Source organism: Heterocephalus glaber, unplaced genomic scaffold (genome assembly GCF_053883595.1).
Source record: "Heterocephalus glaber isolate CG9 unplaced genomic scaffold, H.glaber_assembly_v1.0 deba00001479, whole genome shotgun sequence".
In the NCBI taxonomy this organism is placed as follows: Eukaryota; Metazoa; Chordata; class Mammalia; order Rodentia; family Bathyergidae; genus Heterocephalus; species Heterocephalus glaber.
This window is the reverse complement of record NW_028258316.1, coordinates 10,045,817-10,072,618: the sequence shown is the minus strand read 5'-3', so window position 1 is coordinate 10,072,618 and position 26,802 is coordinate 10,045,817. Positions and strand designations below refer to the sequence as shown.

Sequence of the window (26,802 nt, the reverse complement as noted above, 5' to 3'; positions counted from 1 at the left end):
GAGTGAAAGGAACATCCAGGGAAAGGGCCCAATCTTAAATGCTAACACAATTCCAGCTGGATTCCACTTGAGCCCCCTTCTTAAGCTCCAGTGCTGGTCCAGGCAACTTCTAATATATTTCATGTTCTCTACAGCACTATAATCCTCTTTTCTATTCAGATCACCCCAGATGCAGGACAGGGATAACAACAACAACAAAAAACCCTTCTCATAGTTTGTTCCGAAAGAAATGCTCAAAAACCTGTTGCTGGAACACCACCCAAACCCAGAACCCATCTCTTCCCAAAAAGGTTCCTGTTTGGAAGTCATAGATAAGCCAAGGTTAATGATGTCCTCCATGTGCCCTTGCTACAGACGCCACTTCCCTTTTGGATCAATAAAAGCTAAGCAATTATACTTGTAATCTTATTGGTTGATTATAGTTTGATCCACTTTGTACTCACCTTGTGATTCTGCCCTATAAAACATTCTCAGAGAAATGACTTTGGTGCCAATCCACCCGGGACCTCTTCTGTCTCTCAGGACTATTCCTACTCCCCAATAAACCTTTCCTACTCTAAAGAAACAAAAAACAAAAAAGTGTTGCTGAAAGCACAACTGGGAAAACACATTTGCAAAACCAAAACAATATTTTAAAAAGAAGCTGAAATATAATTCTTTAATTAGCAGATGCTTTTGGTATTATAAACTGTTGACATGGTGGGTGGGGAATACAGATGTACGTGAAAGTGATTTAAAAACTGCGGACTACGATACTCAAATGTGTTCTGTTATAAAGTTAGATTGTGGGTATAGTTGCACAACTGTAAAATACTAAATTGTAGGGCCAGGGATTTAGCTCAGTGGTTTGGCGCCTGCCTCGCAAGTGCGAGGTCCCGAGTTCGATCCCCAGTACCAAAAAAAACCCAAAACTAAATTGTAAGCCAGGAGCGGCAGTGAACATCTGTTATCCCAGCACTCATGAGGCTGAGAGGCAGAAGGATAGTCACAAAGCTGAGGCCAGCCTGGGATGGATGGATAGATGGATAGATAGATAGATAGATAGATAGATAGATAGATAGATATGTATAATGAGATCGTGCCTCAAAAAAACCAAAACAACAACAAAAATACTAAATTGTGCTAGATGCACTGGCACATGCCTATAATCTCAGCAACAGGGAGACTGAGGCAGGAGATCACAAGTTTGAATCCCACCTGGGCAACTTAGTGAGAACTATCTCAAAGTTTAAACAAACAAACAGTTAAATGGCTGGGGAGGTATAGTTCAGTGCAAAGGCACTGGGTGCAAACCCAAATACTGCAAAAGTATATCTAAACAATCAAAAGCAACAATAAAACGTCCTAAATTGTTTAATTATAAACTTTGGGTAAAACTTACTGTGTTTAAATATAGCTCTATATAGCTGGAGAAAGAGGAGAAAGGAGGATGGGGAGGACAGGGAAAACAAGGAGAAGGACTATGAGCTGTTGCAACAATGCTCATACTTTGAGATTTAGAGCCCAGGCGCCAAAAATTACACAAGCGATTTTCATGCAAGCTTTTAAATACTGTACCTTCCTACTCTTGAAGTCTATCATTCCTTTAACTTTGTATTTGCTTTCAATTCAACAGGCACATGGAGTTAAGTGGGAAACATGCTCACCAGATCTGCAAATTCAGGCTATCAGTGAGCATAAGGTTGCCGCTGGGCTTTGATTTTTTTACAATTTCAAAGAAGAGACTATTAGTTTTAGTTCTGAATTTCCTGTGCCCAACACAGAATGTGGTACATACTCAATGCCAGTTAAATGTTGATAAATATGCCCAGATCATAATGAGGAAAAAGGAAAACAAGTACACAAATATAAAAGGTTTTAAACATTCTAGGAAAACAAGACTCAAAATCTAGGCCTCCAAGTAAAACTTTTGAATTATAACTAAAAAAAAGTTCTTTAAAAGTATATAAAATTAACCTACAAAGCAAAACTGATCAGAGCAGCAGAGTGTAAGACATAAGAACACTATCAAGAGAACCCATTTAACCAAAATTTACAAACTGTCTATAATCAGAAAGACACTGGCTATAGTGGCAGAGGCACAGTGACAAACAAGGTTCTGCTCATGGAGGCATTTCATTTTACTGTAGAGAATAACTGAATTTTTGCATTCTTTATCCTTACAACACTGTACTGATTCTTTAAAAAAAAAAAAAAAAAGGTAAGCAAGTAAAATAACCTGAAAAAATGATGAGCATTATAAACAAAATTAAATGAACATATAGAGAGGAAAATGAAAGGGCAGCTATAGATAGGATGGTCACGGAAGAGTCATTCGATAATCTTGTATGCATTTCCTTTCAAACTGGAAGCATTTTTTGTTTAAGACAAATTAACTGCCTTAAAAATAAACTCTGGGGCTAGGGATTTAGCTCAGTGGTTCCGCTGCCTGCCTCGCAAGTGCAAAGACCCGAGTTCGATCCCCGGTACCAAAAGTTAAATAAATAAATAAATAAAAATAAACTCTGCCTGTACATTTTCAAACCTGGGGATGTATAATACAATTATAAAACTTAGAAGAAAAATAATGCATTTCATCCACAAATAAACTATAAATGAAAATAACTATCTTTACAATCACTCACTACTATGTAAACTTTCAGAAATGAAATTTCTTCACCCTTAGTATTTTACCTGTTGCATGAAAGATAGGTTAAATCTCTTAAATAAAATAAAATGGTGCAAAATTATTTACTCATCACACACAGTAATATATAATCAAAAACACATTTTGACAAAAGCATACATGACCTCAGCTGCCAGTCTGCCCAGGACACACACTACTCTAATAAAAATAACACCGTCTTGGGGCTAGGGTACCACCGCCGGCCTCGAAAACGCAAGGTCCTGAGTTCGATCCCCAGTACCCCCCTCAAAAAAATTTAAAAACACCGTCTAGAACACTCTATTACTACTTTATTCAACAGGAATTTTAACCTAAAAAGAGAAAGAAAAAAATAAAAGAAACAGACAAGTAAACATATGTACAAAACTGTGACAACAAGCTCTACATTCAATTGCATTTGCATTCCTGGGCTCCTTGGACCTTCCTCAATATCCTAATATATAAAATCAAATGTAACCTAGACACAGTGTAATAATATACATATATATATATATATATATATATATATATATATAGCAAAATAGCTCTTCCCAACTTGAGTAAAACTATGTTTTCCTCCTCTCCTTTTCTACTGTTCTTTCATCTAAGAGTAAACAATGTGAAAGGAAAAAAAAAACATGATCACTTCTTGTAGAAATTTTTATAACATCTATCCATGACTTTTAGAAACTTACAACAAATCAGCCAGGAGAAAAAAAAAACAGCATAACCAGACAAAAGTTTAAATCATCAAGAGCCCACTAACCTTAACCCATTGAACAGCTGCTTAGATTTATCCAGAAGATAACAAAAATCTGTGACCGTTTTTCTCTCTCCCTGTGGGATGTCATCTTCAGCACCTCCAGAGGACATGATTTCTTTAAGAGGAAATTCAGTCCTGTAAGAAAACACATATATATTTACCCAGCAGTAACAATAAAGAGAAACAGACCTTATTTGTATCATCTGATAGTTTTTTCCCAAGATAAAGAATTTTTCTGATTACACTCAAATGATCAAAGTATTTTAAGTATAAGATGGTGTTGAAAAATAGTTTTGTATTGGTGGGAATGAAAACTGGTAGAACCATGTTGGAAAGCAATTTAATAATATTCTTTCATCTAATATGTATTATATGAATGCTTAATTCTGTTCTAGATACTCCTCTGTATGGCTAACAATCTAAAACACCAATCTTTGTCAACTTTTGCCCATTTGATTCAGTCTGTAAGTACATCGAGGAAAATGATCCTACAAATGGAGAAAACCATTTCCATATTTCATTATCTCAACAATTAAAAACTGAAAATAACCTAAAATCCCCAAAGAGGGACAGAGTTAAGTATTTCACAGAAGGAATACTAATCACCACACAGTACCCTATTACTAACTTATTTATATTTAAGAAGATGAGGAAAGGCAGCTGGGTGTGGCAGCACACACCTTCAATCCCGGATACTCAGGAGAGTGTAGCAAGAGGATCAAAAGATCAAGGCCAGCCTGGGCAACTTAGTGAGATTGTCTCAAAATTTTAAAAATAAAAACAAATATATAGGGTTTATAGCTGCACAGCTTGTAATAGCGAAAGCTTGGAAACCGCCCAAGTGCCCATCAACTGGAGACTGGATAAAGATGTGGGTTTTTTATAAAATGGAGTACTACTCAGCCATAAAGAACGAGAAACTAGAGACATTTATAGCTAAATGGATGCATACTGAGGCCATCCTCTTAAGTGAAATAAATAGGACACACGTGTGTAAATACCAAACAGTTTCTCTAGTGTGAGAAACTGAAAGTGTAAGTAAGGCTACACACGGATGCAATTGCCTAATAACATATTTCTCGGCCTGTATTTCCATTGAGTGTCATATGACTGTATCGAAATTTAAATCTGGGAGAAGTCTGGCTTATGTGGAGTCTGCTAGCTAACTGGAGATTTTTTCCAGACCACTATTTGTTCAATGTTGGTTTTGGGGATCTTTCTGAAACAAATCACATCCTCTGGTGTCCTGTTGGTGCTTGAGATGCTTTTTTAAGTTATTTGGAAAAATGTTTAAGTGCTTTTCAGTTTTGTTTTGGTTGAGTTGTACTGTATTTGAATATTATTGTAGGTTTTTTTTCCCTTAGCATTGTTCTTCTTTGAATGGTTTTAATTTTTTGTATGTGTGGTTCATAATAAAGTTACATAAAACATTTTTAAAATAAATAAATAAATAAATCATCTGCCAAGATGAATTCAGAAAAACAAAAAATGCCTGGAGGCCAGGGATTTAGCTCAGTGGTTCTGCCACCTGCTTTGCATGCACAAGGTCCCAAGTTCGATCCCCAGTACCAGCCCCCCACAAATTTTTTTTTTTAAATGGCTGGAGATACAGCTCGGTGAGAGGGTCTTGGGCTTGATCTTCAATTCTTAGTACAGTACTGGGGAGGGGAGGATGACAAATATACAGTATTTTATTGAATCTAAAATATATCCATATGTAATCTGTTATATTAATCAGCTATTTTTTAAATGTTAAGCTATAGTAATTTTTTTCAAATTCATTTGTTTACATACAGAAATCCCAGGGACAACACAGGAAAATGTGGTCCCAACGTGAGGTGAAAATATAGGCAGAGCAGACAAGGGTAAGAAACCAGAGCTGGAAGTTAAGGTGAATATTTTTTGCTCTGATATTGTCTCTAACAGGCAACTGGGGCCACACGGCAGGAAAACTGTCCACAAGCCTAGAGCTGTCAAGGGGCTTCAGAATACCACAGTACCACAGTACCAGCTGGCACTGGAGGCAGCTAGAGGCAGAGCCATTTACAACACCCATGGATGGCCCTGGGTGGTTCCTATGTCCACATGTTCACAGGCACCTTATTGCCTCTTACTTCACTCCCTCAGTCCATGGATAAGTGCTGTGCCTGTCATATTATAAAGAACCTTGACCCTGGGTATGTCCTCTCCTGCACAACCACCCTCAAAACCTTCCCCTCATTCCCTAAACCCAGCAGGAGAGCTATAAACCAGGCACAAACCAGCCTTTCCCTACTCCATTGCATGTCCTCACCAACCAAAGTAGTTATGTCTCCAAGATACATGAGTTCACAGAAGAAAAAAAAAACCAAAGCTTAAAATAAACATGATCAATAAGAGAAAATATAACAAAAGCAGGAAGAAACTGTCATTATGAGCAAATTTTAAAAAAGCACATATGAAAAATATAATCACTGAAACAAATTTAATAGATGAACTGAAGACCAGAAAGGATACAAATGAATAAATTAATAAGCTAAAAATATTAGGCTTATGGTACTCTGCCAAAAGACATCTAGAACTGAAAATACATAAAGAGAAAAGAGCTTTGGAATAGAAAAATGAGGGAAATCAACATCCACATAGTAGTATATATAGAAGGACAGAAAAAATGAATAGGGGTAAGTAAAGACATACTTGCAGGAATAGAGACTAAATTTCCCAGAATGAGAGAAAACATAAGATCTCAAACTGAAAGGATTTAAAGAATGTCCATTTAAAAAATTATGAATGGATGGATAAATGAATGAATAAATGCCAGAGCTGGAAACAATAAAACTTAAGAAATCCAGAGATAACCTCTTCTTGTCCTGAAAGATGCAGTCTCTAGCTCCTAGGTGTATATGCTCACAGAGGGCAGCCTCTATGGATGTGGGATACAAGTAAGCTGAGAAGCCCCACACACAGAAGGCTGACTCACACAGAATGCTGGAGAATGGGTGAGGTGCAGAGAGCACCTGTTGGGGGAAGGCTTCGAGGGAGGAAGAGCCTAGCAGGTAAGCAAGGCAATTCCACACAGAAAGGTTTGTAAACAGCATCAGGATATTTGCTCTATAGTGACTGATCAACTCTGACAATAAGGATGACAGGACCCAGAGTTCTTGCTGTTAGTGAAGAGAGATGCAGATATGGAAAAGGAAAAGGTTAGGATGAACCCTATGAACTGACATTAGAGATATCTGTCGACTGACAGATTCCAAGACTACAGACATAAATGTGTGGTGTGTGTAAACAGCATATACATATGCACACTCCTCAGCACTATAATTCCGTGCTGAGAAGACCTGGGAGCAGTGGCCACCTCCCCTCCCAATACTATGAACATACCTAGCACTTAACTCCTGGCTTCTACTTCCATCCTTCAATAAAATGAACCAAATCTCCTTGGAGAATTTTAGTTGGCCAATTACAGCACTAGAGTAGAAAAAGCATAAGATGATCTGGAATATCTTATGCCAAAAAGAAAGAAAGTAAAGAATGATGGAGGCATGTCATAAGGACATAGGATCCAGCTGGAAAGAGACTCTGGCTAAAATGAAATTAATTTCAGCATCAATACAAAGAATAAGGGCAACACATTCTAAGCTACTGAATAAAACAGGATATCATGAAGCAACAGGTATAAATAAATGGAAAGTGATAGCGAGTGAGATAGTTTCAGAGTTTTTCCCCACAAAATATATGTTACAGTAAGTCTCTGACTTATGAATAAGTTCCGTTCTGGGATGGATTCGTTTGTAAGTCCGATAAAGTGAGTCTTACACACCTTTGACAAATACACAATGTAAAGCATAAAATGACCAAACACACACACAAAAATACTGTAAGTAAATTATTTTTACTTTTTTGGATACCTTAAAATGGTGGTACAGTACAGTACAACAACTAGCATATAGGGGGTTGCATGGAGTGAACTGACAAGAACAGTCACTAACTGGAAGATGGAGAGGTGAGAGTTGGTGGAGCTGAAGGAGCATCAGGATCTTCAGGATCCCCCAGGAGATGGGGGGTGGGGAGTGAAGGTTGGCTCTAGCCTTGAATCTGTTAAACCATCCATGGCTGGTCACCCCATTTTTTCTTCAAAAGTCTTCAAACAGGCTTTTAGCTCTATCTTGAATAAGCATTAAGCTGAGTGGGATCATGCATCCCCACACTGAGAAGTTTCTCCATCTCCTTTATCACCTTATCACACTTTTTTAGATCTTATTGTTGACTTCACTGGCACAGAAGACTTCCCATGTTCCATGATCTTGTCCTTGTTCTTTAGAATTGTGACAATGGTTGAATAATTCATGTAATAAGAACAAGCAATGTCTACCATATTTTCACCTTGGTCCAATCTCTCAATTATTTTCACTTTTATTTCTATGGTTATGGATTTGCAATTCCTAGCAGTACTCTCTACACATCACCACTGCTTTTCCTCTTGTTTCCAGACATCCTGGGCTCTAACTGAGCACTGTACTACTGTACACTATGACACTGTGCAGTAAGCACAGTACCACAACTGCAACAATGTCTGGCAGATGCATGGGGTACTTCTGTGATTTCCTCAAGTCTATGAATGCTCACAATGCAAGGTCTGTTCATATCTATGAAAATTAGCAACTTGAACGTTTTTAAGTTGGGAACTTACTGTAATTTCAAAAGGAAAAGTAGCTACATAGCAGTAAAACCTAGCAGATATCACTTTGATCAACTGAGCAAAGTGAACACCGTTAGTAATAAGACTGATCAGATCAAGTCTTGTACAATGAGAAGTGATGTTCCTGCCAAAGATCCATAACCCAAGTCTAATCATGAGGAACCAAACTGGGAGACATACAAAAAATATGCAATATATATATATATGGTTTAAACTTGGAATCCTCCTGCTTCAGCTGTCCAAAGTGCTGGTATTACAGCCATGTCCCACCATGCCTAGAAAAATATATAATCTTCAAAAATGTCAAGGACCTTCCTCCAAAAAAAAAAAAAAAAAAAAGACTCATATACAATGCCTGATTCTGAGCTGGATCGTTCTGCCATAAAGGATGTTCCTGAGGTAAGTACTGACTGTGGCTTAAAGACTAGGTGGGAGTGATGTATCAACACTGGTAAGAAAAACTTAAATCTCACCAGTAGTGGGCAAAATGCAAATCTAATACACCAAATTAGCACATTAATTACAGCAGTTGAGTATGTACTGAAACCAAAATATTTGCAGAGAGGCTGTGTAAATTACCTCAAACCCATGGGAATCACTGAATGTATGAGGAAATACAGAATAGTCACACTATTAGACCCAGCAATTACACTTTTGGAAATTTATCCTACTGAAGATGTTAAGTATCATTACTGGTAAATTACCCCTAACACCAGGAACTGTTGAAAAATTGCTAGCCTGCTAGACAGCCTCTGAATAGCATCTGTCATCCTTCAAAATCTGTCTGTCCCTCCAGTTTGATCTGCCACTCAAAAAGGTATCTTCAGAGTGCCATATTTCTTCAGAGTAGTTCCACTTGTCTTACAAAGGGCCAAATTCTATAAATATATAATAAAAAAGATCTTCATAAAAAATCTTCATATAATTAATAAATTATTTTCCAGTGTTCTAGCTCATAAAAAATAATTTGTGTGTCAACACTTTCTCAGTGTTCCTATTAAGTACTGTATACATACACTCACCTTTCCCAGTAACCGCCATTTAACATATTCTACCTTAATATTACAGAGATCTATGCTTTAATCTCTGGAGTAACCACTAAATTTTTTAAAACTGTGAAATATTAATAATGTCAAAATAACCAAACAGTTTCTGTAGATCAACCAGACACTAAATTCAAAATTTGTAGAAGACTCAGATAGACTATAACTTGGGCCACAAAGCATGCTTATACGCTATAAGCATGCTTATACAAAACAATTAAAATAAGCCAGCCAAAGAGAATACAAGAAAAAAATATATTGAAAATAGTGGACAAACAGAAAGCAAGGAGTATCATGGTACAATTAGTACATAATTATCCCACCAGCTACACAAAATGGTGATATATAAGAAACCAAATTTAATGAAGTATTATGAAGTAGATAAGGAAAAATACTGCTATATCAGTAAAGGATCAAAAAATGTTGAAAGTAGAAGAAAAATACATACCTTACAAATATTAACCAAAAGTTAAGAAATATAACTATGTTTTATCAGGCAAAACTGATTTAAAAAATATCAGCAGCAATAAGAATATTTCATAGTGGGCCAGAGATTTAGCTCAGTGGTTCAAGGTCCCGAGTTCAATCCCCAATACCAAAAAAAAAAAAAAAAAAAATTTTCATAGTGATAAAATGTTCAATTAAACACAAAGATTGTAACAGTTCTAAAAATTGTACAAATCTAATAACATTGCAGCAAAATATATAAACAAAATTGAATGACACTAAATGAAGAAATACACAAACTCATATTCACAGAGATTATGGGAAACTTTAGAATACATCCCTCAGTAATTGAAAAAGAATCAGAAAACAATAAATTTTTAAATCCTCATTTTTAGTCACCACTAATCATTTAACTGAAATACAGGGAACACTTAACAACTACAGAATGTGTATTTTTTTACATATACATAGAATAATTATAAAAACCAATTCCATGATATTAAAATTTATTTTTGGTTTTTTTGAGACGGAGTCTCACTCTGTAATTCAAGCTGGCTTTTAACTCCTTGTGTAACCAAGGCTGGCCTCAAACTCACAGTGATCCAATCCTCCTGCCTTAGCCTCTTAAGTGTTGGGATTACAGGCATGAGCCACCATGCCCAGCTTATACTAGATATAAAACAAGTCCTTGGGCCAGGGATTTAGCTCAGTGGTTTCACCACCTGCTGCTTAAGCGCAAGGACCCGAGTTCGATCCCCGGTACCAAAAAAACCCAAACAAACCAAAAACAAGTCCTAACATGTTGCAAAGACCTAAAATCAAAATATGCTTCCTAATCACAGTACAAGTGAGAAATCGACAGATAAAACATAACTGGAAAAATTCCTCCATTTGGAAATTTTAAAATATCCGTATAATGCTTGGTAGATCTTATAATCTTTTTTTTTTTTTTTTTTTTGGTACTGGGGATCGAACTTGGGACCTTGTGGTTGCGAGGCAGGCGCCAGAACCACTGAGTCCGTATAAGGGCTGGCGATTTAGCTCAGTGGTTCCAGCGCCTGCCTCACAAGCACACGGTCCCGAGTTTGATCCCCAGTACCAAAAAGAAAAAAGAATACTCCACAAAAAAGCTCTCTTGGGCCGGGGATTTAGCTCAGTGGCTCCGGCGCCTGCCTCACAAGCGCAAGGTCCCAAGTTCGATGCCCGGTACCAAAAAAAAAAAAAAAAAAAAAAAATCCGTATAAATAATTCATGGGCAAAAAAGAAAACGTAATAAAACTTTAAAACTGTGAACTGCTAATGAAAATTAAAGTTGCTGGATTCAGATAAATCTACGCTTCAGGAAAAATGTATAGCCTTAAAATATGTGTTAGAAAAATGACTGTGAAAAGAATAGCCAATATAAGCAGCCAGTTAAACCCAAAGAAATTAGAGGGAAAGAAACAGCCGGGGATTTAGCTCAGTGGTTGCGCCACCTGCTTCGCAAGCACAAGGACCGGAGTTCGATCCCCAGTACTAAAAAAAAAAGAAACAAAGAGAAGAAGGGCCAGGGATTTATTTAGCTCAGTGGTTCTGTCATCTGCCTCGCAAGTGCGCAAGGTCCCGAGTTCGATCCCCAGTACCAAGTAAATAAATAAATAGAAGAAATTAAATAAATACAAAACATACAATAAAACTAACAAAGATAAAAGTTGCTTTTTTGTGTGTGGGGTTTTTTTTTCTTTTTGAGACAGGGTCTCACAAGATAGTTCAGGTGGACCTTCAACTCATGGTGATCATCCCACCTCAGCCTCCTGAGTGCTTGCATTACAGAAGTGTACCATCACACACGTGCTTAGCATGCATGAGGCACTGGATAAGATACTCAGCACCAAAATACATACATACATACGTAATATATACATATATCTCTGGCAAGAGTGAGCTAGGAAAAAAGTGGAATAACTAATATAAAAAAATAGAAAAGGAAAACAATTAGAAAAGGGATGTAACTACTGTACATATAATAAAAAGACTGTATGGGCCGGGGATTTAGCTCAGTGGTTCCGCCGCCTGCCTCACAAAAACAAGGACCCAAGTTCGATCCCTGGTACCAAAAAACAAAACAAAGCAAAACAAAACAAAACAAAAGACTGTAACAAAAATATTGGGCATAATGTTATGCAATCAATTTGAACATTTAGGAGAAATAGACTTATGGTTTAGCTTTAAAATGTCCCCCCCCAAAATCTCATGCATCCAGAGGTATGGCTTTTGGAAGGTGTTTTGGATCCTGGGAGTGCTATACTCCTCAATGAATTAATAATACACCAATGAGTTCATAGCTGAAAGTGCTGTTAGGATGTGGGGCCTGGTCAGAGGTGGGGTGTGTTCTGGAAGGGTGTATTCTTGTCCCCAGGTCCTCTTTTTCCCTGCTTCCTGGCCACCATGGGATGAGCAGCTGTTCTCACAAGGCCTGGCCATTATGTGTTTCTGCCTTGGAGCAGCCAGCTCTGGACTGAACTCACTGGAAACTCGGAACCAAAAACATCTTTCCTTTAAGTTGTACATGTCAAGTATTGTGTTCCTTTGAAAGGAAAGTCACTAATAAAGACAAATACTTTTTACTAAAGTTGGTACAGAAAGAACTAATTTTAATAATTCCCTATTAAAGAAAATGACAGCTTAATTGAAAGTCTATCACAATGAAAACTCCAGGCCCTGATGGTTTCATCCCCAAACCCTGAAAGACATTTAAAGAAAAAAAAATATCAATCTTACACAAGCTTTTACAGGGTATGGAAGAAGGAACATTTCCTCAACTCATTTTAAAAGGCTAACACTACTGTGATTAATAAAGATATTATGTAAAAAGAAAATTACAGACCATTCTCACAATGAACATAAATGCGAATGTACTAAACTAAACATTAATAAATCTGATTTAACAACATATAAAAAGGACATGACAAAGCTGAGCTTATTTTAGAAATGTAAAGTTGATTTGATATTTGAAACTAAATTACTGTAATCACTTCTACATAAGTAGAATGAAGAAGAAAATCATTTAACAGTTGCTCAACAGATGCAGGGTACACATTTGGTAAAATTTAACATCAATTCAGAAATTAGAAAAAAAAACAAAAGAGGAAACTAGGAACAGAAAGAGAATTTCCTGTGCTCATAAAAAAAATTTTAAATGACATCAAAAATCATACTTTTTGATGAAATGTTGATGTATTTCCCCTTGACACTATGAATACCTCCTATCATCAGGGCCTCTAATACAGTGTTGAATAAAGAAAATGAGAATACAAAGAGCTTAAGGGCTAAAAAAAGATATAAAGCTGTAATTGTATGTGGATGATATGAAAATTTCCATAGAAATTTCAAAAAGCATTTCTTTAAGAATAAATAATTAGGGCTAGGGATGTAGCTAGATGTGTAAGGCCCTAGGTTTGATCCCCAGCAATACATACAGGCATGTACGCACACACACGCACGCGCACGCGGATGCATGCACATAATAGCAACAACAAAGAGCCAAATAATAAAGAAAACTTTTTAAATAATTCATTTACAATAGCACCAAAAAAACAGGTATGTTAACCATAAACACAATGTAGATGTATAAGACCTCATTACAGAAAACTAAATATGGTACATTTATTGTGAATGAAAATTATAGACATTAATTCTCCTTTAATAAATTTGTAGATTTAATGAAATACTAATCAAAATTCTGACAAATTTGTTTGTGGAAATAAACAATTCTACAATTTACACAGAAGAACCAATAATAGCTAAGGTAATCAAGAAGAACAAGATGGGATGGCTTGAGACTTCTATAAAGCTCTGAGAACAAAGACTGTGACAGTTAAGGTGGGCTGTCAGCTTGCTTTGGGAACCACCCAAAGGAGGTTAGTACAGCACACTTCTGGGTGTGTCTGACTGAATCACAGAAGCCTGACGTTTGGGGTTGATGGCTTGGCCCTCTGGTGCTGTTCCCTGCCTTGCTTCTAAGGTCCTCTGAACGAAGCATTCTGTTTCATCATGTCCTTCCACTAGGATGTTTCTGGCTTGGAGCCTGTCTACCATGGACTGAATCTGCTGAATCGTGCGCCAAATTAAACTTCTCCTCCTTTAAAATGTGGATGTCAGGCCGGGGATTTAGCTCAGTGGTTTCATCGCCTGCTGCGCAAGTCCAGGGACCCAAGTTTGATCCCTGGTACAAAATAAATAAATGAATGAATGAAATGAAATAAAAAATAAAATAAAATAAAAAATGAAATGAAATGAAATGAAATGAAATGAAATAAAATAAAATAAAATAAAATAAAATAAAATGTGGATGTCAGGTATTGTGTTCCAGAAACATGAAAGCTGGTTCATACAAAGATTGGTATTGCTGCAAGGATTAAAAAGACCAATACAAGAGAAGAGAATCCAGAAACATACACATGTATACAAACATTTCATTTGTAACAAAGGTGGCACTGTAAGGCAAAGGGAAAGGGGTGCTTGTTTTTTTTAAGTGATAGGACAACTGGATACCTAAAAGAAAAAATATGAATCTTGAGCCTTATCTACATAATAGACAAAAACCAACTCCAAGTGAAATGGATATAAACGTAAAAGAGAAAATAAAGTTGTTCTTACACGATAATGTAGAAAGCCACCATACTGACTTTCAGATAAAGAAGAATTTCTTAAACAAGTCACTGAAAACACTTATCATATAGGAAAAGGGACTGCTTTAAAAATTAACAATCGTGTCCATTTAAAAACATCACTAAGAGGCCAGGGATTTAGCTCAGCAGCACAGTGCCCGCCTGGCAAGTGCGAGGTCCTGAGTTCGATCCCTGGTACCCCCCCCAAAAAAACAAAAAAAAATCACTAAGAAAGCAAAAAGGCAAACCACCAAATAAATGCAGATATTTGTAATATATGTATTTGACTTGTAGTAAAAAATCTGAAAATAAATGAAAAAAATTCCTACAAACTAGTAAGAAAAAGATCAAAAAATGAACAAAATGAATTTTTCACACAGGAGATAGCCTAATAGCAATAGAAACATGCTCTTCCTCTATACAGGAGGGTAATGAACTTCCACCAGTCATCAGAGAAATACTAAATTAAAGTCAAACTGAGATACTACTACAGTATCTGCTAGAACATCTTGAATATTAAAAAATGGACAATCCCACACAACGGAAGACTGTACAACAACAAGAACTACTAAAAAATTATTTAGCAATATCTATTATATCTATTAATATCTATTAAAATGAACCCTTTGACCCAGCAACTAGGAATATATTAACAGATATGCAAACTATAGGCACCAAAAGATATTTATAAAGATGTTCACAGAAGCACAATTTTTAATTGTCAAAATCTGACACCAAATATCCATTGACAATGAAATAGATAAATAAGTAGAATACTAGAGCATAATGAAAATAAACATATTACAGGAGCCAGGGATTTAGCTCAGTGGAGCTGCACCTGCCTCACAAGCTCAAGGTCCTGAGTTTGATCCCCAGTACCAGGAAAAAAAAAAAAGAAAAGAAAGAAAAGAAACATATTACAGCTACCGGCAATAATATAGTTGAACTGGGCTGGGGATTTAGCTCAGTGGCAAAACCACTGAGCTAAATCCCCAGGCCCCTAATAATCATTTTAATGAGATTAATATAACCCTGGCACCAAAACCAAAGAAGAGCACTAACTAGAAAGCAAAATTATAGTCAAAGTCCGCATTCTATAACCTGTCCTTATATCCTCAACAGTTTGTAATACTAATAGAACATCAATAGTTAAAGATTTAACACAGGCACCAAACACAATCTGTCTTATTAAAGAATAAATGTGAGGGCCGGGGATTTAGCTCAGCGGTTTCGCTCCTGCTGCGCAAGCGCAAGGACCAGAGTTCGATCCCCAGTACCGAAAAAAAAAAAAAAAGAATAAATGTGAGGGCTGGGGATTTAGCTCAGTGGTTTTGCCACCTGCTGCGCAAGTGCAAGGACCTCAATTCGGTCCCCGGTACCAAAGAAAGAAAAGAAAGAAAAGAAAAGAAAAGAAAAGAAAAGAAAAGAAAAGAAAAGAAAAGAAAAGAAAAGAAAGAAAGAAAGAAAGAAAGAAAGAAAGAAAGAAAGAAAGAAAGATGAATTCAGATTTATGAATAAAATTAAATTATACAAGGAAAACACATGTGTGACTCTATACAAAAAGAGTCAGTTCAACAGTTATGGGAAGAATAAAAGTAGAGACACTCCTCAACAGACATCTATATAAATTGAATTGTGTCTTCCAAAAAAGATATGTTGAAGTCCTAATCCCTGGTACCTATGAATGTGATTTAGAAATAGGGTCTTTACAGATGTGATTAAGATGCAAGGTAAAATGAGGTACCATTCAAGTAGAGCAGGCCCTGTATCCAATGTGATTGCTGTCCTGAGAAGAGAGACATAGGGACAAACACAGGGAGGAAAGTGCCACATGAAGATACGCACAGAGGGATGACAGCTTCATGAAGACAGAGGCACACACTGGAATTATGCATCCACAAGCCAGAGAACACCAAGGATTGCTAGCAACTACCAGGAGCTAGGAGAGGGGTGAAGAATAGATTCTTCCCAGCCCTTAAGAAGGAATCAGTTTTACAATTTTGGACTCTGGCCTCCTCAACTGTAAGAGAACAAGTTTCTCTTGTTTTTTTGCTTTTTTGTTTTTGTTTTTGTTTTTTTGGTACCGGGGATCAAACTCCGGTCCTTGCTCTTGCGCAGCAGGCGGCGAAACCACTGAACTATATCCCCAGCCCAAGTTTCTCTTGTTTTAACCTAACCATTTGTCATTTCTCATTTTAACTTTAATTTGTATTTTTCTGACTGCTAATAAAAAGTTCAGTGCCCTTTCCTTCCTTATGGCAAGCCTAGGAAACTAATAACATAGATATATAATACTTGGGATCCTATCATAGATTACAAAATGGGAAAACAAGAAAATACCAATAAATAGAGAAAACTGCTCCAAGACTTGTTCTTCTAAGTACAGAAAATGTGGCAAATTATTGAGCTGCCTTTTTGACAATTTCTTTTTATAGGAAGTCTTTCAATAAAGTTTAACAAGAGAAACTGCTACTTGGAATTTAATTCTGAGTAAGAAGCTGGCAGTATAAAAGCTTGAAAGACTCTGGAGAGAAAATGATGTCTGTATTACATCATACCAGGGCACACAGAGCAGAGTCTCAGTGGTAGTGGGAAGAGCCCTGGATAGGACAGAGAAGCCCAAGTATTCCTGTCCTAACAGTTATTAGTTATGTGATGGTAAACAAAAACCTTTAGTGAACAATTTTCAGTCAGTCCACAAAAACAAGCCATTTACTCCTGTCCTGCCAACCTCAGATAATTGTAGTGAAAATAAATATGAGATTATTAGGTGTGAACAATGCTTGAAAACACTATATAATATGCATCACCATAAGAGTTGAAGGGTGGGGAAGGGAATGGGGGGAGAATAATTAAGATATATTATGTACAGGTATGAATTCCCTATGATGAATGTGAACATTATGTATATCAAAAGTGTACCAAAAAGTGAACTTCTGAAAAAATGTTATCATTTAAAATATATATATCAAAAGTGTACCAAAAAGTGAACTTCTGAAAAAATGTTATCATTTAAAATATATATATCACTATCTTATTCTGCAGTTTGTGATGTTCCAAGATGATAAGGAATGTTAGTTCCTACAATTAGCCTGAAAAAGGAAACAGGAGGCCAGGGATTTAGCTCAGTGGTGCTGAGCCTGCTTCACAAGCACAAGGTCCTGAGTTTGATCCCTGGTACCGAGAAAAAAAAAAAAGGAAACAAGCTGACAAAAATACTGAAGTACATAAAATATGAATACAAATACAATAAAATATTCATTCTGACAAAGAAAAGTCATTTACAGAAACCACATGCTAAAAAAGAGATCATTTTCTTAAGAGCTCAGATTTTTAAAGACGTAAAGAAAGAGCATGCATGAACATAAGAGTATGTTTTCTCAATTGTAAAAAATGTAATATAAGGAATGTCTATTTCATAAGGCTACTTGAAAATAAAATGAACTAATGGATATAAATTGCCTAATAAATTACAATGGATTCTAAAATTGTTAGTTGTAAAATTGTTATAAATGCACTCAAACAGAATAAGTTGAAAAATATCAAATACAAAATAATTTTGTTTGTATATGTGGGAGTACTGGTGATGGTCTGCCATATTTGGTGTAAAAGGAACAAGAAGCTACACTTGGTACAGATGGCATTCTACAGTATGAACAAACGACGGCGCTCCAAAAGCTGGTCCTTACCAGAGTGTGAAGCATCTTCATGCATCAAGGAAGCATAAAATTATCATGAATTATACACACAGATTATTTTCTAAAAACAATGTTTCTGGTTTTCCAACATGTGTTTATCTAATAGAAACACAAATTCTAGTATTAATTCCATTGAGACATGACACAGGCAATAGAAATTGATAGGTTTCAACTTCTCATTGGTAAACGTGTAAAGAAATGGGTTCAGGTACAGCTTAGTGGTAGACAGTATGCTTAGAGTCAAGGCCTTGGGCTTGATCCCAACACCAAAAAGTAAGTAAATAAATAAAAAGGTACCAAGAAACTGACTAAAACCATGAGGGCAAAGAGAACTTAAGAGAGGGCCAGGGATTTAGCTCAGCGGTTTTGCCGCCTGCTGCGCAAGCACAAGGACCCAAGTTTGATTCCCGGTACCAAAAAAAGAGAATGAACCCATGGAGTAGCAGTGATAAAGAGATAGAAGGCTATTTGTAAAATACTGTCCAGGAGACTATAAAGTATCATTTTCCCTACTAAATGTACAGAAAGCAATATGCTTATCTAACACATAGGAACACACAAATTCTAGGTGTAATTTCACTGAGACACAGCACAGGCAATAGAAAGCTCTGCAGTGAAAGGAGAAAGGAAAGAAAAATGAAGAAGGCACAAAACTGGGCAAAACATAGTGCAAAGCTAGTACTTGCTGGTTAATCAGAGTGGATACGATTCCATCACTGTATCAGTCATTTTCTCCAGTTCAGTCCATCAGGACACCCTGGGGAGAGAAGTCCATATTGACTAGGAAAGCGGACATGTTCATTTAAAATGCTTGGGGAAGAAACACAGTATCTGTACAGGTAGCAGTTTCAACCAGTGCCAGAAAGGAAAACCAAAGTCGGCAAGGGAAAGAGGATGATAAAAAGGAGATTCTCCTTACTGAGAAAAGATGTAGCTTTGTTAACATTTTCTTCTCTTGACCAACTAATTGTATTAGGGGTTATATTATTCTGACGAATGACTATAACCACCAAGAAAATACTGTTCAATTGGGAGCACAGCCCACCAATGGCATATGCCTGTAATCCCAGCATTCAGGAGGCTAAGGCAAGAGGATTGCAGCAAGTTCAAAGTCAGTCTGTACACAGTAGGAAGACCCTGTCTCAAAAGGAGGAGGAAGCATAAATGAAAGAAAAAACAGAAAAACAAAAAACGGCTTTTGAAAATTTATTCCTATGACTATTTTTTCACCTTTTAAATTATGGTAATAAAATCATAAAAATTCACCAACTGAATCATTCTTAAGTGTATAGTTAAACTCTCCATTTCTGCCTACCCCCTGGCAACCACCATTCTACTTATTTTCTGCCTCTATGATTCTGATATTCCTTAGTAACTGATATGAAAGTATTTGTCTTTTTATGACTGGTTTATTTCACCTAGCATAATGACCTCAATTTTTACTTATGGTATACAGCACATATTAACATGTCCTTCATTTTTAAGGCTGAATAATATTTCATGATAGGGATATACCATTATTTCACTTACCTGTTCATCTGCAATTGAATGCCTGGTCTGCTTCTACTTTTTTTGGAGGAGCGTACTGGGATTAAACTCACACTGAACTTCACACTGAGCTACAACCTCAGCCTTTTGTTGCTGTTGTCACCAAGGTTGAGGACAAACTTGTGATCCTCTTGCCTCAGCCTCCCAGTGTGCTGAGATTACAGGTGTGTGCCACCATTCCTCAATGAATTTAATTCTCTTATAGCTCCCAGAATTCTTCATATCATCAGTTACATTATTATTATTTACCTCATTATTTGGGGCTATATAAATCAGTCTGAAATTACATCTTTTGGTTAAATCAATAACTAAATGCTTCAACTATAAACCTTTCTATGGCTTTATTATGTAAGAAGGTATTATAACAGAGTATTAAGAGGAGAGAAGATCAGCATACAACTGAGAATACACCTCAAAAAGGAACTGGAAAGCCCCAGGTTGGCACCCTTTGATAAGAATGCAAAGATGACAAAATAGAGTCTGATCCTGTATTCCAGTGTTTCAAATCCCACCAGCCCTACCTCTCCTTTCCCTAGTTTAACAAATAAGTAATAACATAGTATTTTTACAGTCTCCCCCAATAACTGGAAATCATTCTTTGAAAAAAATTTTAAGTGTCCACACAGTGGGTGAGGCCGTTGCAGAGAAGAACTATGTCCCAACTCCTCAGTTACAGGAAACTCAATTATATATGCACCACTCATTCCAAGAAGCATGGCCACTCTCTCTCTCTCTGCCCCTCATATTCTTCAAGGCAGCAATTCCTCCCTCGACCAAGCCCTGCAACCACCTCCCCTTTAAAGCCTTTGTTCTCCCTTCACCAGGTGCTGACTCTCTTTTCAGACTCAGCCAGCTCATACCCAAGTAAAATAAACAGCCTCACTGCTCACACAAAGCCTGCCCAGGTGATCTCTCTGCTCTCCATGCCTTCAATACAGTAAGACCCAAAACAATTATTAAGACAATTTTTAGGAAACAGATTTTGATTATTTGCTCTACCTCTCAAGGAATGATTCTAATTACTAGATATGTATTTAACTCTTCTTGGCTTTCAGATCTCTTCAACCCATATAGCTCTCATGAAGACTTAACTAGATAATATTCATAATATTATGGCACACTAAGTATTCATAAATAGTCACACACCCCCCCTTTTTTGATGCTAGGCATTGAAGCCTGGACCTCGCAGATGCAAAGCACGTGAGCTTCACCCAGCCCAATGTGGCAGATGTTAAAATTGGTAATTTTTTTTTTTTTTTTTTTTTGTACCAAGGATAGAACTCAGGACCTTGCGCTTGCAAGGAAGGAGTGGAGCCACTGAACTAAATTCCCAGCCAAAATTAGTAATTTCTACTATCAATTGCAATCCACTGTTAAGTTCATTCGCTCAATTACTGCTGAGAACTTTCTATTTGTTAGGTATTTTTCTAGGTGCTGGTATACAACAATGAATAAAATAGGCAAAATTGCTGCTTTCACAGTATGCTTTCTAGTGAGTGATAAAAACAAAATAAAATTAAAATTATATAAATTATATTCCAAGCAGTAAGAAGTACTGTGGAGAAATATAGCAGGGAGGCAGAGAGAAAATGATGGTACTATCCTAGCTGGAGGTAATGAGGGCTCGGGGGAGCTACACCGGACAGACTGGGAGGAATGGAAAGGATGAGCAGAGTGCAGGAGGAAGGGTTCAGGTTCCAGGCAGAGGAGATGCGTGAAAAGCTGCTGAGGCTGGTGTGTATGTGGTATGTGGAAGAACAAAGAGAAGTCCTGGCTTAGAACACAACTAAAGGAACCCTGGATCTTCATAAATAAATGAATACAAGCAAGGTTCATGGTTGCTTCCTTTTGAGCAATTACTGTTGAAGGAGGCAGAGCAGAGGCCAATATGCCGATAAGCATTCTACAAGCCCTGTGTCCTGGCTTGAGGCTAAGCCAGCTCCTAGCAGGTGAGCCCCTTAAAGGGTGATCACCTGCAGGCGAAACCTGGGGCACCCAGAAGGGCTGCCTTTTTCTAATTTGCACAAAGGAACTATATAGGCCACCTGCATCCCCTGAAAGATTTCCCTTTCTTTTTCTTTTTTTTTTTTTTTTTGAAAGATTTCCCTTTCAATAGACATCAGCATATCTACATTCATCAGCTTGGGGGTGAAAGGGATGTCAACTGAGAAAAGGGAATAGACCAGGCTAGATTTTTTTAGTGACATTCATTTAAAAAGGTTTATTAAAAAAAAAAAACCAAGATACATCATGTACAGGTACAGGCACCCCATGATAAATGTAAATGTATTGTATACCTAAAATGTAACAATAAAAGAATTTAAGGAAAAAATAAATAAATAATTTTAAAAAGGTTATAATGTGAAATGATTCCAACTTTCATCACTTTATGTTGATACTGGTTACATTTCTTAAAAGATTAATAAGTTAAAATTAGACCAAGCGATAGATACTGAAATTGAATTCTGAAGACCCACATACAAGTCTCAATTGTGGTGTTCTAGGGTTGGACCTGTAGCTCAGTGGTAGAGCACTTTCCTAGCGGTAGGACGCCCTGGCTTTAAATTGTGCTCATAGTTCAATCTAATTGTAATTTCCTATCTTACCACTTAAGACAGAACATTACCTTACCTTACCAGACTACTGTGATGAGTTCTATTCAAATGTAATCATTTTTTATTCTTATATCAAGTAAAAGAGTAAAAAAAAAAGCAAATGTAATTACACTGTAATAAAGTATCTAATGCTTTAATTAAGAAAAACGACCTCCAGGCTATCAATCAACTTTAAAAGGCCAGCTGCTATTCCTGCTGCTCTAGCACACCTAGTGGGTCAGAATGTGCCCCAAGGACAATGATGACATCCTAAAAGCCAAGGAGGACTGCTGGCTGAGGATTTCTCACAGAGGACCAGTGCTACCCTGATCAAATCCTCTTCTACAGAAGAATCAAGTCTTAATTTTGTGCCAACCTTCTGCTCTGGGCAAACGGAAGGCCTGTCCTTGAGCAGGAGGTGGTAACTTTTTAGCCAATTTAGAAGTTATTAAACTAACTTAAGTGCAACCACCTACATAAAACTTGTCTGAATCAGTCCTGCAGGAAACAATTTGTTTTCTCTGAACTCTTAAGTAACTTTTTCAAGTTGCCTGTTACCACAGTTTTAGTTTACATTCATTATCCCCTTACTAAGCTGTGAGGCACTTGAAAGTTACTAGATGTGAGAGATAACTTCTTCCTTGAGGACGGACTTCATGCAAGGGCCCTGAACATGGATTCCAGACAAAAAAGGAACTGACTCAAGGCAGTGAAAAATTCTGCATGTGCCTGCTATAATGGCAGGCAGTGTTCTAGGTGCTGGAGCTGTGTGTGCCTGGATTTAAGATACCAAAGGTGCCCAGAAATAAGGAAAAGTAGCTACAGCAGAGACTTGAGAATTGTTAAAACCTGGTCATCACCTGATTATCTGGAGAGAATCCAAAGAGCTGGCATAATGAGCAGAAAAAAGGCTAGTGCTCAATATTCCGCAAAAGAAAGAAGTAATCAATTGGATAATGGTGCCTACAAGGATTCTGTGAAAACAAAGAAAACCTCTTCAAATTCCAAAGCCTTAGCCAAATTTCAGATCTAAACACATGCAAATTCATTACATGAGGAGAGTTCTGGTACATCATCAGGTACACACTCCACAAAGGTAGATATTTTAGGGACCAGCACAAAAGCTGCATGGTGGAGTGGTTTCACTGCCTGCTGCACAAGCACAAGGACCTGAGTTCAATCCCCGGTACCAAAAAAAAAAAAAAAAAAGAGAGAAATGAATATTTCATTAGTTTCCATGGCACATCCAAATGGATTAAAATATTCTAGAAAAGTAAAATTTGAAAAAAAAAAAAATCTGTGGCAGATAGCTTTTTATTTTGACTTTATAGCATCCATTTTCTTTTATGGAATTAGTGCCCTTTCATTAAAAAACTCAATATGGAAAAAAAAAAAAAACCTCAATATGGGGTTAGGAATATAGTCCAGCGATGTTGTAAGACATAAAGTTCGATATAATTATAACAATTATTATGGCTACTTTTCTGGTGTACAAAATGTATTCATTTTGACTATACATGTTTTCTAATATATTGTTTATGATAATAACCTTTTAATTTAGATATGTGGCCCTCTCTTAGGCTCCAGCTACTTATGATAGCAGGTACATTTATAGGCTGATATATTTTCTTTAGATGACAACCTATCAAAAGATAACAATCTGAATAAGAGTTTTTTATGTGTTTTTGTGGGGTAGTGAGTAACAATGGCTATTTTATACTAAGATACATATCTAAGTGTGTTACAAAGATAATGTATGTCATCATGATTGTCATGTTAAAATATTATGTGTGCCTCCTGATTTAAAGGGTTTTTTCCTGTTAATATTCTACAGGAATTCAGCTACTAGAACAACCATGATTGATAAAAATAACAGTTCTCTATATTTTAAATTCCAAAATGCTTGCTATTCAGGAAAAATTCTAATAGTTAAGTTCATTGTTCCTATTGTTATGCTAATGTTATTGATCTCTTCTGGGTGTTCAACCACTAAGTCCAGAGACCAGCACTAAAAAGGAAACTGGGCTAAAAAGACAGCCAATATTTTGACTCTGGCCCTCCAAGGTCAACAGAGGTCTAAGACATAGAAAACCTTTTCTATCCCCCACCGCCATTCTACACTCCTAGGGCAGAGAAGGTGAGCCAGTCACAGCACCCGGAGGGAAGCTCCCCTGCCGCCAAAAAACCTTTTCTATATTTTTGGTAAGTCACTCAACCTCCTGAACAGAGAGACTGTTAGACACCAAAGCTACATCTGCAGTTTGCCAAAAAAATGTCACCTGGAGGGAAAAAAATCTCCCATGCTTTCACAGAAAGCAATATGGTCAAACAAGCCCAAGACATATACTGATGGCGGACACAGACACGAGCTGAGAGGCTCTGTACATGGTTCCAAGATATTGGCTGAAGAGACCTAATTGACCTTGATACATAACAAGAGGTTAATTTTATTTAATATAGGTCTCACTAAAACTTGGTCTTAAACATCCAGAAAAAAAGTACAACTACAGATATATAAAATCAAAATCATAGTTATGTAGCTACTTAAAAAGAGGCTCTAATTCCTGACCCCCTCTGATAGTTTTCAGATACAGTGGTAGCTAACCACTGTTCAGGGTCATTAGATAAAACCATGGTAAAATTTATACAACCTCAACAACAGTGTTTAAAATATTTTGGCTCAAATTGTTTTTTTTGTTTGGTACCAGGGATCGAACTTGGGACCTTCCGCTTGCAAGGCAGGCGTGGGTCAAATTGTTTTTTAAAATTATTAAGTTTCTAGTCCTTTTATAGATACATTTAAAATTATGACAAAGTAACAGAGTTATAAAAAATAAGACTTATAATCTCCATTAATAAAAGATCTATAGGTCGACAAGTTACATTTACGATGTTAGTCCCTTAAAAACAGTTTCTACACATGGCTATTTCCCAAAATCACCTTCTTATTTTGGTGCTTGTACCTTAACTATACAGGCCGGGGATTTAGCTCAGTGGTTCCAGCACCTGCCTTGCAAGTGCAAGGTCCTGAGTTCAATCCCTGGTACCAAAAAGAACAAAAAATAAAAAACAAAAAAACAAGCAATGTGATAGATTTCCCTCACCCTAACACAGCTAACTATATATAATAGCTCCCATCTTCCCATAATGCCCTACTCCCTACCCAAAGCCACACCAAGATGGCTTCTCCCACCAAAGGACAACCTTCTTCCCAGCATGCCCCTATTTCCACCAAAAGAGTAACCTAATACTTCCTCTCCTCCTAACAGCTAGTGATATTACAGGCTCCTCCAGTCCCTAGCCACTACCTCACTCAATCCCACCCCAGCTCCTATAAGAAGCACTCCCAGTCCTGGCCATATTGCTTTTGTCTCTCCTTCATTCAGAGACAGCCCGGCAGATCTGTTTCCCTAATAAAGGCCTGTTGTGGTCTGGTCTGGTTTTGGTTTTCGGCCTTTTACCTGACAGCCCCCAACCTCGGTCTTCCCTACATGGACCCTTTTCAGCTCAAAGAAGTTAGATGACACCTGCACCCCTTCTCCCATAACCAGTTTGGGGACAGCCCTTTCAAAAGGAGCTTTATAGACAACTAAGCCAGTTAAATACACTATAGTTCCTTACTACCCATACAAAAAGGCCACTGTTGGATGTCCTCACTTTTCCCTAAAAACACACTCACATAAACTAAAAGGGAGTACAGCTACCTCTACAAGCTCATTTAGATTGTCACCTTCTCAAGTTGCCTTCATTTAAAAATTTTAAATTCATTCACAGAAAGTATGAATATCCTCCATCAATACTCCATTGATACTAAGATAATTCTACAGACATGTCCTAGACACAAATATTGTCAATGGATATCCTAACTAATAGGTTTTATGGCTCAATGCAATTAATAACATAGGTGCTAAAGTATTCTTGTGGAGGACAAATTCAGACCTCCCTTTGGCTCATCCCTTTCCTTGGGAAACTCTTGTTTCTGTATCTATATTTGCCAATCAGTCTGATGTCTTGGGGGGTTGTTCTGATGCTCACTTATCTCTCCTACATCTAACACCTATAATTACACCAGGAGAGCAGGACTCCCTCTCTGTCTCGGTCCATCTCCCTCTGTCTCTCACTTCGGGTAAATGAAAAGACAGCCATTGTCCATAATGCATCAGGTGTAGATCAAGATAAGTTGGTGCTAATAGTTTCAATCTTACCTCAACAGATAATTCTCATAACCTTTCATGCGCTCTCTCCTCTTGCCATAATGTCACTCCTTATATTCCTCTCTCAAAATATTCTCCTTGAGAAGACTGTTGCATCCATGAAGTAAGTGAAACAGTTATACAAAATATAATTTTCCAAAATTGGTCTCATACAAAATACATTTTTTTTTGGTACCTGGGATCGAACTCGGGACCTTGCACTTGTGTGGCAGGTGCAGGAACCACTGAGCTAAATCCCCGGCCCACAAAATACAATTTTACTGGCCACCTTCCAGCATCAGTACTACATATATCATCAAAATACTTCCAAAGAGGTCTTTGGTGACTGGCTGCCAGTTTACAAGTGATTACTCCCTCTAGTCACAGCTTAAAGGACAAGAGTCACACATGAGAAAATAAAACCTAGACACACACTGTTTACAAAACCCTTATGCGCTCCTAGTTAGACAAGTAAATACTACTCCTAAAAAAGATTCTTTTATGGTCAGTTACAAAAATTATCTCACTGCCTGCTTTAC

General features: G+C 37.1%; 1 protein-coding gene across 3 annotated transcripts in view; it reads right to left on the bottom strand.

Annotated features, from left to right (window-relative positions):
* Scai (suppressor of cancer cell invasion) overlaps window positions 1-26,802 on the bottom strand; it is a 173,691-nt gene that overhangs the window by 88,288 nt on the left and 58,601 nt on the right. For all 3 annotated transcript variants that reach the window (XR_015439742.1, XM_087182759.1, XM_004849384.3), the window contains exon 3: window positions 3,411-3,542. Coding sequence is in view for 2 of the 3 variants with exons in the window: in XM_087182759.1 (XP_087038885.1) it covers window positions 3,411-3,542 (132 nt within the window). In the remaining variant the exon portion in view is untranslated. The remainder of the gene's footprint in view (window positions 1-3,410; window positions 3,543-26,802) is intronic.